This window comes from Ananas comosus, linkage group 7 (assembly GCF_001540865.1).
Source record: "Ananas comosus cultivar F153 linkage group 7, ASM154086v1, whole genome shotgun sequence".
Classification (NCBI taxonomy): domain Eukaryota; kingdom Viridiplantae; phylum Streptophyta; class Magnoliopsida; order Poales; family Bromeliaceae; genus Ananas; species Ananas comosus.
The window spans coordinates 11,226,085-11,245,421 of NC_033627.1; the positions used below are offsets into that span (position 1 = coordinate 11,226,085).

At 34.5% G+C, this 19,337-nt stretch overlaps 1 protein-coding gene across 1 annotated transcript; it reads left to right on the forward strand.

The window, feature by feature from the left end:
• On the forward strand, positions 7,258-14,358 carry LOC109713160 (protein ODORANT1-like). Its single transcript, XM_020237141.1, has 3 exons — positions 7,258-7,993; positions 8,156-8,459; positions 13,880-14,358. Exons 2-3 carry the CDS (start codon positions 8,194-8,196, stop codon positions 14,274-14,276), a joined length of 663 nt encoding a protein of 220 aa, XP_020092730.1. The 5' UTR covers positions 7,258-7,993; positions 8,156-8,193; the 3' UTR covers positions 14,277-14,358.

Below are 19,337 nucleotides of genomic sequence, written 5' to 3' on the forward strand. Positions count from 1 at the left end.
ATTCACTTCTTTTGTTATAACTACCCTATTACATTTAAAAACTAACTTAAAACCTTGCTGAACTAAAAGAGAACCACTAATCAAATTCTTTCTAAGGTCGGGAACATGATGGACTCCGTGCAAGGTTAAGGTCTTTCCAGAGGTCAGCTTCAAGTCCACTCGACCTGTCCCTAGCATGTGAGAAGAGGCAGCATTCTCCATATTCACCGATCCTCCACACAAGTCCTGATAGGTGGAAAACCACGAACGATTAGAACAAGTATGAACATTAGCTCCAATATTTATCGACCAATCAGAAGAATTATAGGCCAGGTTAACATTGGGTAAACTAGATCCTAACCTGATAGTGGAGTTAGAAGGGTTAGACCCAGCGGTCAGCATATTCAACTGGCGCTCAGGTGGAGGTTTCTTCTTCTTCTTTGGTACGAAAGGTCGATTCTTGCGGAAGTAACAATTCTTCACAAAATGATTCATCTTCCCACACACAAAGCAACCAGAGTTGCCTCCACTTTCCTCAGGTTTAGGTTTCTTAAAGTTTGGGTTGAACTTCCTACGGTGGAAAGGCTTCTTCTTAAAGTTCCGGTGAGGCTGAAATTTTCTATCCTTATTTTTGGGATTCTCTACTAGGTTGGTTTGGGTTGAAGGTTCACTGGGCTTCTTATCCTTAGCTCGGTTCGACTCTTCTATCCTAATGGATCTTAGGACATAATTCAGGGATAACTTTCTCTGATTGTGGTTAAGATCATTTGCATGGTTCGACCAAGAGGGTGTCAATTTATCTATAAGGGCAGCAACTAAAAAACTTTCATCAAGATTTACACCACTCGATCTTAACTGCTCAACTATATGCTCAAAATCATGAAGCTGGTCAGACATGGACATATTATCTACCAATTTAAATTTAATTAAATCAGACGCCTGATATCTCTTCTAGGTAGGATCAACTTGACCATACTTATTTTCTAAGGATGTCCAAAGTTTCCTAGCTGTCTTAGCACTACAGTAGATGTCATATAATTTGTCAGATAGGGTACTTAGAATTCGGTTTAAACAATGATAATTGATCATGTTATGGTCAACGGGAGGTACGGTGGTAGTTGTGGATGTAGTTGCAATTTTGGTAGTGGGAGGAGTGGATCCAGCCTGAGCTTGGCTTCGAGTAAGCGGTCTGTTGACCACATTCTTGGTTGCACCTATAGGTGCAGATCCACTGGCATTCTTGGCAAAATCCGAGATAGTAGAAACCAGCCCAAGCGTGGTAAGCCAGAACCTCATTTGGTTTTGCCACCTCTTAAAATTATGACCATCAAAAGTAAACGGTTTCGCAGAATCCTCCATAATAAAATAAAGTCTGTTCACAAATTAATTCTATTGTTATGTCAACAAATAGTTTTGAATTTCAGAAAAATAACAGTAAGATATATATTATATAATTTGTAAAAAAGAAATATTTTAATTACTATAATAAAAGAAACAGAAAGATTAAATTAATTAAAAACTTTTTCGCTTCTAGATTGTTGGAAAAACTTTCTGATCTTTTATTATAACATTCTTTAAAAACAACTTGGAAGTTTAATTACAGTTTTAGAAAACTTCCGAAATGAAATTAAACAAAAATATTGTAAAGATAAGGAATAGAAAAGGCCTGTGGATCGAGGCGTGTAGAGTACTGTCCTAGAAGCAAAATTGCTCCTCCACGTGCGAGGCTTCCAGGCAATTACTCCTAGCGATACAACGACCACGTTCCATCCCGTCGGCACGCTTCCAAGGTGGCGCAAGATGAACCCAACCAACTTCAGATCCAGCAAAAAAACTCGGTAAAAATCTAGAAAGCAGAAAAAGACGAGTGGCTTTAGGTATGCTCGAGTTATTAATTAATTAACTTGCGCAACCTTGCCCCATATTTATAACTTAGGCGAGAATCTTGCTTCAAAGCGTTAAATCCATATAGAACAAGATAAGTTTAAGATTATACGGATAAGGATTAGGATTAGGATAAAGATAAAGATTAAAATAAAGATAAAATCGACAAAATAAAAATGGGTGTATGGACTGTGCGCGCCGCTGCTTGCCCCGGCTCGATCGTGCCGTGCGTGCGTGTGTTTAAACGAGAGTATAACTTTCATTTTTTTCCAAGCAACTAGCTTGAGAATAAATGAATATATAAAAATCACAAACACCTTTTTGGTTTTCAATGTGGGACTAAATATCACACATAAAAATTTTAGTTGGACTCCCAAGAGGCCCATAAACAATTATTGGGCTCCTTAAGTGGTTTTAATAAGTTTTAAATCACAAAAACGCAATAAAATCCAATCGTTACCGAAGCCACAGCAGTCGTTATCGAAGCAGGTTGCGGATTCTCAAGATCCGGTATTAGGGCGAGTACCGGATTCCCAATACCCTCTGCGGTTAAAGCCATGATTAGTGTGTTGATTCCATTCCTAGCTAGTTCATTGTAAATACGTTTGGAAAGTTCGTATGAGCTTTTGACCATGTTGTGGACTTATTGATCATAGATCATAGGTACGTAATTCCATCCAAAGTTGGTTTAGTTATATTTGGTCTTTACTTCTCTTTTCCTTTTATTCATACCTGGTTATTTATACTTGGATATTCTCCTTAGTAGCTTATTATTATTCATATTAAGATTACAGCATGTTTTCTTAATATTATACATTTTTCTTATCTATTGATACTTGAGTAGTAAGGCATGGTAGCCTAGTATTGCGCTCTCGGTACGTGATGCTTGTGAGCATAATACCTATTTTGTTTTTATTGATGCTCGAGTTCTCTTTGACTTCTAGACATTGTTTGTGACATTGGATTCAAATGGGCCTTGAACATATTGCATGTTGCCATCAAAATTTAAGCTGAGATAAGCTCGCTTAAATTAATTTTAAGCTGAGCTTGAGTTTAAATTTAAACTCTAAATTAATTTCAAGTCAAGCTTAAGTTGAGATAAGCTCGCTCAAGCTCGGCTCATTTCCACCCTAGCTTGTTGCCATCAAAATTTTTTTTATATGGTTCAAAGAGTTGAACGAAATTGCTTTATAAATTGGGTCATGGTCAGATCGGTCGGACTTGCCAATTCAATCAGATTTTTAAATCATTGGTTTTAGTATGATGCGCAGCGCAGTTTGGTACAATTTCTAGGCATGGAATTGTAGTCTAACAATTTGGTCGACGTCCTCATCTAGTTGATGTTCAAGTACTCCATCTAGTTGGTGTTCACTGTGCATATACGTACCTTTGACATTTGTACGTACTACGTACGTACGCCCATGCATAACCAACTCCAACAAATTTTAGAAGGTACCGGAGAGAACATAAGTTCATGTGGAAATGAGAGAGATGAGATTAATATATTAATGGTAGATTGCACTTTAGCCTGGTAACTTAACCCTGGATGTACAAATATTTTATTTGATGTATTTTTTAGTATATGAGAGATTAGAAGTATGAGTGAATATAAAGAATAAATACCATATTCATTCTTTAATTTATTTTTCAAAATAAATAGGAAAAATATTTTATCCTCTAAAAACTAGAGGAATAGGAAGTTATCTTCAACAGTGAATGTCCATTTTCTCATAATGCCCTAGTCAATAATAGCTGAACTTAATCATTTTGATCGATAATTTGGACTAAACGAGTTATTAGTGCTAATGAAGCTGTATTGCTATATTTGACATTAGAGTCGATTTGAGAGCCAAAATTGTAAGATGAATCTTACATCACCTAAACTTGGACTAAGAAATTGGACATGATGATCACGTTTGGGTCTGAAACTGGGATCTGTAACATCCTAGCAGTCCTATCAAAAGGATTTGGTAATAATAATTAGATTTAAATATTTTAAATTGGTGGTTTGGGATCAATGAGTTATTAGCATTAATTAGTTTGTTAGGTCGTTACTCTACTGTTGTTTGGTTCACTGTATATGAAATCTGGTCGTAACTCCACTTTCTTAAAATATAGTAATGGACTTCGCCTTGATTCTATATGAGAGAAAGAGCTAGAAAAATATTAAATATTATTTGCCGTAATTTTTTTTTCATCCTCTTACATCACAGTATGTAAATCGTTGATAAAACAAACCAAAAAAAAAAAATAGTAGCAGTGGAAAAATAAATTTTGCCCGAACCTCAATTTTATTTGAAACTTTTTTTTCCACCTGAAAATTTGTTGGGGATATACAAATTAATAAGCTCTTAGTCAAGTTTCATTTCGGCCCTCAAATTTGTAACTTTTCCATTTAAGATTGTAGTTTTTAATAAGGTTTTACTTTACTTCTTAGACTTTCAAAACTATTTTATTTTAGTTCTTATCACAGATTAAAAATTATTGCCCATATTACGTACGTTCATTTATTTGTTTGTGTATTATTAATTCATCATTTCATTCATACCATACTTTCAGTTACAAAACTCCAATTTTTATATAGAGAAAAATCCGTAACTTATTAAGTGAAAGAATTTAAAATGTCCGATAAAAAATAGTCGATATAGATATATGGTTCATAAATTATGTACAGATGCATTGGGTGTGGACAATAATTGATTCTTTAAAAGTAAATGTACAAATGAACTAATTAAAACTCTTTGAAGTGTTAGGACGACTAGCATCAACCTGGAAAGTTCAAGGACCAAAATGAAATTTTGTTTGGAAGTTTGGAACTATATATATTTTCATAATTTAGTTAATTAATTAATTAACGAACAATTAATACTAGGCTTGCGACCCTAATTTGTGTTGTAATATTACAACTTTGGCCATCCAAAGTAGAGATGTCAACGGATCGGATTCGAGGCGGATTTTTAATAACCCGAACCCACGGATCGGATTCGGGGCGGATTTTTAAAAATTCGAACCCGAACCCGAACCCGAATCCGAACCCGAACCCGACTCCAAACCCGAGACCCGAACCCGAACCCGAACTCGACGGATTTTAAAAATCCATATCCAAACCCGAACCCGACCAAAAATTCGAAACCCGAACCCGAATCCGAACCCGAAAATTTGAACCCGAAACAATTATTTCTTTTTTCAATATTTCAAAATATATTATATTAAATTTAAATTTTTAAAATACAAATTCAAATATAATATTAAATTTTTATATATATATATTATATATAATACAAAATAAATTCGGGTTCGGGTCGGATTCGGGTAGGGTTCGGGTTTGGATCGGGTACAATCAAAATTCATATCCGAATCCATATCCGTCGGGTTTTTATTTTTTATATCTATATCCAAATCCATATTCTTATCCATCGAATATATCCGTTTTATTCGGGTTCGAGTTCGGATAAAATTTTGGGTATCCATACCCATTGACATCCCTAATCCAAAGGCCAAATTTAATCTGCTAGCTAGTCTTATCGTTCCTTTTTTTTTTTTCTTTAACTAAACACCAAAAAAGATTACTTAATTAAACATTAGCTAACAACCATTAGATTAGAAATTGTAATGTTTACAATTCCTTTTGTTTGTTATTGACTTTGCTATAGTTTCACTTTGGTCTTTTGCTTTTTAAGGTAAACTTAATACTTTCTTATCTTTTAATAATGTGTCAAATTAGTCTGCTTCAATTTCTGATGATAATTAATCTCATTTATTTATTCATACACCATAATATCATAGTTTCTTCATTCATCTCATGATTTCAATTTAAAATTCATTTTTTTATACAAAAAAATGTTATTATGATCAATGACCGATAGATTTGAAATATGTGATGGAAAATATAGTCGATCAATATATATATAGCCCTATCCGGATGCATGAGCACTACAATAGAATTAGGTTATAGCGACACATGTTTGGAACACTTTTGTATAAGTGTCACATTTATACAAAAAACTTAAAAAAAAATCTACTAATGCCTAAATATAAAGCCCAATCCAATCAAAAATAAAAGGTTACTCTACTTAACCCACCTCATCCAGCCCATTCGGCCCAATTAAAAACAGAAAAGAAAAAAAAGAAAAAGAAAAATCGATTATCAACTCCTCTTTTTCCCTTACTCAATCCACTGAAATTCTAGACGAAGAGCCATTCCCTCTCCTCATCCTCCGTCACCGCAGCCAACAAGTAGAGTTCCGACGGTAGCTAAATGCTTAAATAAGTGTTAGCAAATTAGCAACACTCTTTTTAGATTATACCGACACTCTTTAACTGTCACTATATATCTATCCACCCTACATATAGCAATACTTTTTAAAAGTGTCGGTAATTTCGCGAGCAGCATTTTTTTGATTTGTACTAATATTTAAAAGTATCGTTATAGACCGTTTTTGTTGTAGTGGAGTATCTTATTATACATATCCATTCGATTTACTTACGAAACTTAATTATATTTAATTGGAAGCTAGAGAGTGTAATCAAACATTTAAAATAAAATATTACATTTGCTTTTCAAGTCATTTTTTTAAAAATAAAATAAATTATCATGTAGGTGAAATATATATTTCATGAAATCAAACTCTATACTTCCAATCACATAAGACCGAAAAAGTTATCATTACTCAAAATATATATATATATATATATATATATATATNTCATAAGATTAAGATCAAAATCTGTTAGGTCCTATTTGAATGTATGGATATTTTATTCCACACATCTCTTTAATGTACTCAAGAACTTATAATATTTGATGGATGAGGACTCTAATCGGATGTCTAGAATAGAATACCATACTCAACCCTCAAGTTATTTTTTTAGAACAAAATAAATCACCTTCTTAGTAAAATGTGCTATATATAAATAGTCCGGCTACTATACTCTTGTGAGTACGATCGCTCTCGTACTCATAAGTCGTTTTCGATGATAAAGCTTTCGAATCTTATGAGTACTATACTCTTATGAGTACTATCCTATTAAATTACAAATATCAGGAACTTTTAAAAAAAATGCCAAATTTCTTATTTCCAATTATACAAAAAATTTAATACTGAATAAATTATTAGTAAATAACTAATTTCGACATTGAAATAGGGTGTAATGACTAAAATAAAACTCTTTTAAAAGTTTTAACTAGTTTGTTTCACCAAAGGTGAAGTTAAAATTGAATTAGACTTTTAGACGAACTAGTGTTCATGTGAAAATTACTTTATTTTTCCTATTTGTTTGTATAGCTATGGAACTGAAGTTTTTTCAGTTATATTGTTTGTTTGGCAAAAAAATGAATAACGTAAAATTTTATTATTTTTAATTTCTAACTCTTTTTCGATAATTAATTTTAGGCTAGGTTGAGATGAAGTCAATTACAGTATTTTAGAGAGTTTGAGTTTCAACTAAAAGTCGTTACCGTGAAGCAAGCAACGAAATGCCATTTTAGTTGAAAACTGCTTCATGTACCCGGCCACTTTACTGATCCGGAAATATCGCGAGGCTTTTCTCTTGGGATTCGCTGGCTATCTTGTGCCATTCCAAGTCTTTGTAGCGGAGCGAACGAGGGACGGTCGAGCGATGGAATGGTCCTCTGTAAAAAGCAAGGCTCGCGAGCATAAATGTGCTGAGCGAGGATTCGCTGCCCACTGTAACCGTGAAGCTCAGGAGACGAAAGTTAAGCCGGAAAACTTGCAATGTCCTTGTGGCTCAGTTCAGGGTAACAAAAATATTCGGCTGTGTTGCATTTTCAAGACAGGTTTGCCTTGGGAGATGGAAAGGTACTTAGCTTCGGGGCCGTCGAGATTTGTAGAGTTCAATGAAGGTTTCGAGCAAAGCGCGGCACTTGGCAGTACGTAAGGCTCACACAGGAGCATGCTTGACTAAATGCTTAAGTTGGTGTTCCGCTATTAAACTTGATAAGAACTCAGAAATACTGGCTTAGATACACGATGTTGGAGCGCCGCACGAAAAATTTTAGGAAGAAAATTTTGATCCCTGGCCTGTGACAACCACTGGTGGATCGTACCTGAGAGTTGGAGAAGTGAAAGGAATCTTGGCTAAAGTCCGGGCACTAGTGGTGCAAACCCTGGTACATTTTAACCTTTACTAATTAATGATATAGCACAGCATGCATCTACCCACGGCCGTCGTACTACAGTTGCCGGGAACTCTCACAGGCCCATATACATGAGTACAATGCCCGTTGATTAATTTATAAGATGTTTCCCGCTAAAAGATAATTTTGTTGCAGTGTGCGGGGATGTGTCATAGGGTGGTGAGGGATTGATCATGGGGAGGCGGCCGTGCTGCGACAAGCAGAGGGTGAAGAGGGGGCCGTGGACGGCGCAGGAGGACAACAGGCTGGCGAAATTCATCGCCGCCGACGGCCGCCGCTGCTGCTGGCGGGCAGTGCCGAAGCTGGCCGGCCTGCAGCGGTGCGGCAAGAGCTGCCGGCTCCGCTGGACCAACTACCTCCGCCCCGGCCTCAACCACAGTATGCTCACCGAGGCTGAGGAGTGGCTCGTCATCCACCTCCATGCCAAACTCGGCAACAGGTAAAACTTTGTCCGTGAGCATGTTTGTTTGGATGGAAGTGGGGTGGAAGTGGAGAAGAGGGAAGTCGTTTTTGTCCTAAACGGTCACTTCCGTTGTTTGATTCGCCGTAAAAAAGTTACGGTCGAAACTCGAGTTAACCTCAAACGGCGTAATTGACTTTGCCTCATCGTAGGGAGAAGTCAATTACGGTGAAGAAAGATGAAGAAAAAATAATAAAATAATATAATAGATAAAGATAGTTATACTTAAATATACTTAATTATGTTACTAATTATTTTTTTATTCAGTTAATATATCTAAAACATGATAAAAATTGATTAGTTAAGTTTTATAATATTTTTTTTATTTAGTTTGTATATTTAAAATATGATAAAAGCTGATTAATTAAGTATTAATATTTTTTTTATTTATAATTTTATTATTTATTACTATAATTTATGTATAAAAAAATAATTTAGTTGTTTTAAATTAAATTTTAATTATATAAAAATATAATTATATTATTTTTATTTATTAAAATANGATTAATTAAGTATTAATATTTTTTTACTTTATAATTTTATTATTGTATTACTATAATTTATGTATAAAAAAATTATTTAGTTGTTTTAAATTAAATTTTAATTATATAAAAATATACTTATATTATTTTTATTTATTAAAATATTTATTATTTATATATAAATTATACTTTTACATCATACATTTCCTACCAAACAAACAGTAGAACTAATGAAACTTCACTTCCATAGCTACGAAATAAACAGCGGGGAAGAAATAATTTTCACCGAATTCCACTTCAATCCAAAGTCTAGTTTCGGTGAAACAAACATACCTATAGCGTATGCATAAAATAAAAAAGTTTAATTCAGTTTGAAAATAAATATATTTGCCAAAGCATCCCCTTTTATATATTAATTAAAAGAACAAAAAAAAAATTCAAAAGTATTTTAATATTATATTTTCCTGCAATTAATTATAAAGTTTATGTAGCAACTTACAAGTTCTCTGGGGTGGTGGCGGCAGTTATTTTAATTTCGTAACTGCCGTAGAGAAAAATTGAAAGACAATTTGGAATAATATTAAATCTTTCAAAATACGAAAATAGATTGTTTTCCGCTACAGCATTATCAAATTAGGCCGTAGTACAAGACGGAAATAGAAAAAAAATTTCAGAAAATATTATCAGGGTTATGGCTTAAAAACGATCTAATGCCATGTCTAGTCTTATTAGAAAAAAAAATTTCCAATCTAGCCTTCTTTTCAAAATAATTCCCAATCTAATCTTTTTGTGATAGATTAGAAAATAGAAGATAACTTTAATAGTATTTATATGCTAATTAGGAGTGAGAAATTTTTTTCTCTCTCTCCTCCCAACCTACTAATATTTAAAACTAATTAATTTTTGTTATAATAATTTTAATTAAAAATTAATATTTAATAATAATAAATATTATTATTATTGAATGTTTTTTTAGAAAGATAGCAAGATACTGCCCTTTTCGTTTATTACTGAATGTTTATTTTTTTATAAATAAACTTATACAGCTGGAAATATGAATCAACGAAAATGTGAATCAAGTATGATTCAAATTTAGAACCTCAAGTACTAACCATAAGTCTTTTACCACTTGTACTAAAAACGGTCAGCTACTAAATAATAATTATTATAATTATTATTACTATTACTAGTGTTTAATTTGACTATATAAATTAATATTATCAAATTTGACATGTATGGTCAATTAAATACTACTACTACTACTAATAATAATAATAATAAAATTATCATTCAGTTATAATAATATCATTATTATTAAATATTAATTTTTAATTATTGTTATTATTATAAAAATTAATTATTTTTAAATATTAGTATGTTGAGAGGAAAGAGAGAGAAAAAAATTTCTTTCTCCTAATTAACATATANAATAAAATTATCATTCAGTAATAATAATATCATTATTATTAAATATTAATTTTTAATTATTGTTATTATTATAAAAATTAATTATTTTTAAATATTAGTATGTTGAGAGGAAAGAGAGAGAAAAAAATTTCTTTCTCCTAATTAACATATAAATGCTCTTAAATCACTTTTATTTTCTAATCTATCAAAAGAAAGGCTGGATTAGGAAATTTTTTTAAAAGAAGGCTAGGTTGAAATTTTTTTTTTTCAATAAGCCTAGATATGGCATTCGTTCTTTAAAAACTGTAATTACAGAAATTTTAAATATCCTGTATAACTGGAAACATTCAGAGTAAATTTGAATTCACAGAAATTAAAAGCAAAAAAATAAAATTTTTGTAATATACCAAAAAAAAAAAAACAAAAATATTTTGGAAGGCCAAGCAGTTGAATTTGCTTAGAAAAATTTAATTTCAGAATGAGCCTGTATACTTAAAATGGACATTTAGAAGAAAAATGTTATGCTTATTTACCAAACTAATGTTCCCAAACCAAACTTGTATAAAATCCTATTATATATGCATAGAATATAATTGTTTAGATATTTATTTGAAGGCTAAATTACAAAAAATTTCTCTCTCAAAACTCGATTTTTCATTTTCTCCTCCTATCATTTAAAAATCTACACTTTTCTTCATTGTAAAATGAAAAATGTTCATTTCACCCTCTACCGTTAGTGATCCGTTAGGGTTTCATTTATAAAATATTATTATATTTTTTTTTGCCAAAAATGCCCTCAATCTTCTCTCCTGTTGCCAAAAATGGTGAGGGACAAAATGGTCATTTTGTTATCACAGTTTACATTGTATCACCTGTGAATATTTTTCATTTTATAAGGGTGCAAAGTAAAGTTTTTTAAATGATATGGGGAAAAGTGAAAAATCGGGTTTTGACATTGGGGTTATCTGTAATTTAGCCTTATTTGAATGATTAATATATATTAATTAATAATTTCATATAATATTTAGTGGATTAAATAGTTGGGATCGATTTTTCGGATATGCATATTCGATTTTGTATTCAAGTTCGATTTTGTAAAATTGTTTTGATTTAAACTAGCATTAAAAGTATTATATATTTGAAAAAAAATTTATACGTAATTTTTCTCCTACCCTTAATCACATAGAAATTACTCTAAAAAGTGTCAATATCACAACTACCATTCTAATTTAAAAAACTTTGGTGTGATAAGGATTTAGCCACTAATCCTTAGACCCCGCAATCTCAATTCGTATCCGCGGTTATCTACGAATTATCCATAAATTTGTGAAATATAGATACTTTTCTGAAGCAAAAAAATTATAGGTAAAATAGGCAGATGCCTATTAAATTATCGATATTTTGGGCAACTTGCAGATACCCATGGGTATCCATAAGTTATGTTTTGATCTTTTAAAAATAATATATACATTATTTGTATTTGGAAACTATAAGAATAGACAGGGAAAAAGAAGATAGCTACAACAAATGATGTACTTAAGGACACTTTAAATAATAACTAGTTCCACTTTAAAGCATTGGCAAGAATAATCCAGCGCTTATAAAAGTATCGAGTAAAGAATAGTTAAAAAAAAATATCGGGATAAATATATTAACGTTTTAATATAGCGTCGAAAATTTTTTATCAGTATTTAATCAAAAAAATATGTTTATTGGCGAATCATAATGTCAGCACATGCCAAATATTGAAAATGCTAGAGTAGAGCATCGTCTAAAAAGTATTATCTAAAACATATTTTATTATAGTATAATTATTATTGTTTTGTTGTTATAAAAATCTTTGCCATTTGACTTGGGCCTGATCTCTCACTATAACAGAATTAGGTTATAGCGACACATGTTTGGGACACTTTTGAGTAAGTGTCCCATTTATCCTAAAATTTAAAAAAACATCTACTAATGCCTAAATAGAAAGTCCAATCCAACCAAAAATAAAAGATTACTCTACTCAACCCACCAAATCTAGTCCATTTGGTCCGATTACAAACAGAAAAAAAAAGAAAAATTAATTACCATCTTTTCTTCTCTCTTCACTCAATCCACTGAAATTCTAGACGAAGAGCCTTTCATGTCGTCCTTCTCCGCCACCGCAGCCAACGAGATAGAGTTTCGGCGGTTGCTAAATGCTTAAATAAGTGTTGGTAAATTAGCAACACTCTTTTAGGTTATAGCGACACTCTTTAACTGTCACTATATACCTAGCGACCCCACATATAGCAACACTTTTTAAAAGTGTTGGTAATTTTAGCTAGCAGCATTTTTTTAACATGTACCTACATTTAAAAGTGTCATTATAGACCGTTTTTGTTGTAGTGTCTATATATAATAATAGTCCTTATAAGATACAAAATAGCAATTTAACCTACACATAATATTAATTTAAGGGTGCGTTTGGTTCTCATTATGAAAGATTACTAGGAATAAAAGATATCCGATAATCTTATTTCTATTCATTCTATTACTAAGAATGTGGAATTCTTGTGTTTGGTTCGTACGGTAATATTAATTAGTCATGTTATTTAATATTACAAAAAAATATACAATTAATTAATTAATTAATTTAATTAATTTAATTAATTTTAGATAATGTTATCAAAAGTTTCAACATCTTTTTAGAAAAAAGGGAGAGAGAGTATAAGTTAGAGAGAGAGAACATAATTAAAAAAATAGAAAGAAAAAATAGTTGAAATTAGAGGGAGTGAGAGAGTTGAAATTTTAGAAAGAGAGAGAGAGAGAGAGAAAGCTTAGTTTAGAGAGAGAAAAAAAGTTAAATTTTGGAGAGAAAAATAAATTTAGAGAGAGATATAAGGTTAGAGTGTAAAGAAAAATAGTATCAATTAGTCGACGGGTAGGAAGAAAGAAAGAGATTAGACATATTATGATTACTCTAATCCATTAATATGAAGATACCCACCCTCCCTCAAGGGAATGAGATTAGTACTTTGGGGTGAATCTTATTCCCAAATGAATCCAATATTACCAAGTAGATTACTTAATGCGTTTACCCAAACACCGTCATATTTTTTTATTCCCATTGGGATTTAAAGATAGCGCGAACCAAACGCACCCTAAAGAGTATCTTCACATAATAGTTTAAGCATTGCTATGGGTCCAATCTCTTTTGACATAATATTAGAGCTAGATAACTAGTCGAAAAGGGTCTTACATTACTTGCTCATCTTAGATTATGTGTATTATTGAACCTCAGGACAATGTCTGGGCCTAAATGGGTGAGAGCTTTAGACCAGTTCAGCATTAATTTTAGTATTAATAATTAGGTTTAAATATTTCAGCCGGATGGTGTATGTCTAATGAGGGTCTAAGAAATTACTAATATTAGTAGCTTGATTTTTACATTAAGTATTAGAATCTGATTCACACCTCCTAATTTGTGATTAATTCAACGGTAACGTGCAGGTCACATCTAACACGTGAAGTTGTTTTCTGCAGGTGGTCGAAAATTGCAGCGGAATTATCCGGGAGAACCGATAATCAAATAAAGAACTACTGGAACACACGCATCAAGAAGAAGCTCGTCGGCATGGGGATCGACCCGGCGACCCACGAGCCGCTCGGCCCGACAGAATCGATGGCGCCGGAATCGAAGTCCGACGATAAACCACAGCTGCAAGAGGGCGAGGCGCAAATCACGAAGGCAGCGGCGTCGGAGGAGGAGGAGCAACCGGTGCTGAGCAGCAGCTTCCTGTGGGACGGGGATTTTAGCGCTGAAAGAGAGGAGTCGGCGATGTTTCCGTGCGGGAGTTTCGAGGGATGCGTAGAAGTCGGCGACGAGTTCTGGAACTTCCGCTGTGATTCGCTGTTCGAGTGCGCGGAACTCGGCGTTTGAGAATGTCAGACGCGTCGCTATCATAAGTGAACGTATAAAAATAAAAATTTAATAAATAAAATTTTAAAATAAAAAATCGAAAGTGTCCAGTGTGAAGAGTTCCAGGGATTAAGTGGTGATAAATCAAAGCTAAAATACTTCTAAAATTAATTGACACTTTTTTTTTTTTCATGTTTAACACTTGGAACATCCGAATTCATTATCAATATTATTAAATATAATTTAATTTTTTAAAATTTTATAGAAAATAAATTTCATAATTTTATAATATTATATTTCTGGTAATAAAATGGTTCTAAAATCACCTCGGATTGGTAGATTAGTTTTATAATATTATATTTCTAGTAATAAAATGGTTAAAGCTTCAACTGGTAGGTTAAAGTCAAATGGCTAGTTCACGTGCCCCTTTATGACACTTTTGCTCACTAAGTCATAGCATGGCAATTATATTCAAGAGTACGTAATTCTAGTCATTTTTCACATAAGAAACATATTTTCAAGTTGAAATAGAGAATATGTAGCACATGCATGCATACTACTCATAAGACTCTACTACATAGAGTGAAATTTTCATGATACAAAATGCATGTGTTTTAAGCATTCCAAAATTCATATAAATTCTACTCTTCATGAATATGCATGCATTTATAGTATACGAAAATATTTAACCACATTGGAGGCATTTCCCCCTATACCAAAGAAGCCAAACCCACCAAAGCTCCGCGTGGCTCGTCGTAACCTCCGACGAAGTTGCCCGCTATTTTCCTAGCACCCTAAAGGTATAGAAATGAGAGTTAAACAAACCCTACGAATAAAACTAAGCTCAAATATTAAGCTATCCAAGTTAAGGTGGAGAAATCTCACCGTACGCGAAGGAATCTCTCTCGATCTCCAAAAGGGAGCTAGAGTCCTTCAAATTCAACTTAAATCAAAGTTCTAAACCAATCAATTTGGTTCTAGAAGCTACAAATCAAAAATTTCCAATTCTAACACTAGAATCCAAAATCTAGGATTTCCTCTAGCAAAATCCATTAAAACACGTATCAAAAGAAAAATACATATTACTAACCTCTCAAAAAGCTCCAAAACAAGCTCAAAATCCTCAAGGGTTGAAGTTTGATTCTCAATCAAGCTCCAATCCAACTCTCCAAGCTTCTCCAATGGTGGTAGACCAACAAAAGGCAAGAAGGAGAAGAAAAGAGAGATCAAAACCAGCTCAAATCCCTTAAAAATGAAAAAGAAACGAAGGGGGGAAGAACTCACCTTATCTCCTCTGGTCTAGGGCTCAAAAGAGCAGCCATGGGGGCTGGGGTGACTTTTATAGAGGTTGCAACAATTGCAAAAACACCACTCCCCGAAAACTGCTCGCGCTGCACTGTGTACCGGTACACGGGCTCGCGTACCGGTACAACACCTGCGAGACAGCCAAACCCGAGCCTCGGGTTTGCACGAAATCCGTCTGTGTACCGGTACACCAGCCCAGTACCGGTACAGCCATCAACGCGTACCGGTACAGCTATCAACCCCGTACCGGTACACAGCCCTGCTGAGGCTATCCGAGAGCTGACCATAATTCTGACTTTTCGAATTTTGGTGCTAGGTTTTAAACCTCCAATCTCGGGGTTCGAACCATGGGTCGAAACACTGTCAACAACCCTCCACGAAGTGTAGAAAAGCTCAGAACACGAAACAAACACTCGAATCTTACAATTTGCAAAGGTCCAGTGCGTTACATAATGCAAGGTGGATACTCAGATGAGTGTAGGTTGAGTTTACGCTCACGCCGAGGAGCTGAGTTTATTGTTACAGTAGTGTTAGACTGTGTTGGACCGTCGGGTGCCGTCGGGGTTGATGGTGGACCCAGATTTGTGTAGTTTGCATCAGATTGTGCCAGGGGCACATGAGTTTTGGTGGATAGATCAGTTTGACCCTTTTACAATGATTACAGCCTGTTAGAGCCTGAATGAACTTTGCAGAGACACTTGTAAACTCGGTTGGGTTGCGGCCACGAATGTCATTCCGGAATGAAATTTTAGTGCGATGAGGTCGCGGTTTCTGTTGGGACGGTTCTTGAGCTGGACAGGGTGGGTCCATTTGGGCAGCCCATGTGAGGTTGGGTCAGTGGTAGTTAGTGACGTCCTTCTCTACCCTCAGTTAGGTTGTGACGTAGGTGGAGTCGCAGCAGTCCTGTCGGACCTTTTTACTTAGACCGGCTACTCTTGGGGTACGGTGTAGCCTAATCAGGCGGGACTGGTGTATTCACAGTTCCTGGAGGATTTTCTCTACCGGCTACTCTTGGGATACAGTGTTGCCTAGACAGGTGGGATGAGTGTATTCACAGTCCCTAAAGAGTTTTCTCCACCAGCTACTCTTGGGATACGGTGTAGCCTAGACAGGCGGGATAGGTGTATTCACAGTCCCTAAAGAGTTTTCTCCACCAGCTACTCTTGGGATACGGTGTAGCCTAGACAGGCGGGATAGGTGTATTCACAGTCCCTAAAGAGTTTTCTCCACCAGCTACTCTTGGGATACGGTGTAGCCTAGACAGGCGGGATAGGTGTATTCACAGTCCCTAAAGAGTTTTCTCCACCGGCTACTCTTGGGGTGGTATACGGGTTCGCTTCGACAGGCGGGAGGGGTGTATTCACAGTCCCTAGTGGGTTTGGGTCAGAGATAGCATTTTTGTTATAGCTACAGATAGCCAGTGTTGGTTAGCGATAGTATAGTGGCATATAGCTGTAGGGTTTCCAGCTTTCCTTACTATCTCTTAAGCACCTTTCTATAGACTTAGTGGGAGAGCCGTTGAGGTCGGTGACGCTACTCACTGAGGACTACTTCTTTTTGCAATGGTTCTCACATTCAGTTGTTGACCCCTTTTGCAGAGCCATCTTCTGCGGCTGCTGCTGTCGCCGATTCTGATCGTGGAAAGGGAGTTGCGAGCTAAATCCTTTCCAGTCTTGCAGTGCTAGAAGAGTACCTCCCATAGGTAGTTTTGGGGTATTTATGTATATATGGTTGTTGTCTGGGTACTCGCTGGAGCGAGTGGTGTAGTAGATATTTTGTATGTACTGGAACCCCTCGAGATTTTATATATATGCTATTTTCAGTTTAGCAGCTCTTACCTTGTGCTTGTAGCTTGTTTTCATTTATAGGTACAACTATCGCTTCGTATATAAGGGAATTTCTTTGTATATGGCAGATGTATTGGCGTGCCCGGGGAAACGCCGTAATTCGGAGTGTAACAATTAAATATCCCGATCCATATCTCTCTAGGTCAGATAATTTTAATCTTTTCAATCCTCAATATGATTTATGGATGGAATGTGACAATACAGTTTATAGTTGGACAAATGCTTCCCTGTTTTCTGATGTTCTTGAAATAACTCATGTTGTGAAACTTCTGATCATGCTGCGTAACTTACTTTAGAACAGTAGTTCCTGAATCATGCTACATCAACCATGATGCAACTCAAGCACAAATTCCAGCATTTCAAGAAAGGATCTCTTCCTATGGAAGCAACTCCATTCTACAAATCTTGATCCCTTCAAGTGATAGCATATCCGATATCACTACTACAGATACAAGATTTAGTGGCGACAAATAAATGTCGCCGCGAAAAGTTAGATAATTAGCGGCGAGACTTTTTTATGACCAGTTTTATGGTAGCGACTATTATCGCCACCATTTTCTGATATAAAATTAATTTTTTTAAAAAATATAATTGGTAGTAATAGATATTATTGATTTAGTATAAATTGCTAAAAAATAACATATAGTTATAAAAATTTCTCATTCTTAAATTTTAACCTTTAATTTCAATTTAAGCTTCTCAAAACCAAATAAAATTTGGGACAAAGAGAGCCGATTCTCATAAATATGAGAGAAAGCTTTCCAAACAAACGACAGATCAACAATCAGAAATTCTACATTTTGCATCGAATTGTGTCTCTCACAACATAAAGAAGTTTGGGACAATATATATAAGTAAAACTGAATCATCATATATAAGTAAAATAATCACCCAACAAAACCAAAAAANGGCGACTCTTATATGTCGCCACCAAAATGCCCCGTATAGGTGGCGACTATTATATGTCGCCGCCAAAGCATCTGTATCGGTGGCGATTATTATATGTCGCCGCCATATCCTATGAATTGGCGGCGACAAATAAATGTCGCCACCATATTAAATGCATTGGTGGCGACAGTGCTTGTCGCCACCAAAAAGTCGCCACTAAATCTTGTATCTATAGTAGTGTTATATCTAACTCCGATCTCGTAAATCAAGTACTTAGGGGCTATTTGATTGCATGCATTTCCAACTGCAATGCAGTTGAAAATGCATGCATCTATAATTTTTTTATTTGGTTTGGTGTAGTTAGGCCCAAGTGCTGTAGTTGTATCTGCATGAGAAGGCCGAACTACCAACTGCTGTAGTTGAGCCGAAGTCAGTTTACCTATTAAAAATATAAACAAAGTGTGAATTTTTTTCATACGCTTCTTTTTTTATTTTTTTCCCCTCAAAAATATATATTCATGAAATATGATAGGATTTAGCAATATCTGTTAGAGTCAATAAATTTTTTTCATGCGCTTCAACTGCATATACTTCCAACTACACTGTTTTTGTAACTACATCTAACCAAACAGCCCCTTAAAGGATTGTCACTGTAATTTCTAATCAGAGGCCCCTTCTTTTGTTTCTTTGCATCCTTTATTCCTAAATCAAGAAGAACGTCTCAATCTAACCAAACAGCCCCTTAAAGGATTGTCACTGTAATTTCTAATCAGAGGCCCCTTCTTTTGTTTCTTTGCATCCTTTATTCCTAAATCAAGAAGAACGTCTCAATCTAACCAAACAGCCCCTTAAAGGATTGTCACTGTAATTTCTAATCAGAGGCCCCTTCTTTTGTTTCTTTGCATCCTTTATTCCTAAATCAAGAAGAACGTCTCAATCAACCAGTACCTTTTTTTCATCTCAATCAACCAATTCTCACAGTTCTCCTTATTTCTCCCACGGACGTAGCAATAATTATTGCATGGTAAAAATTCATATAATT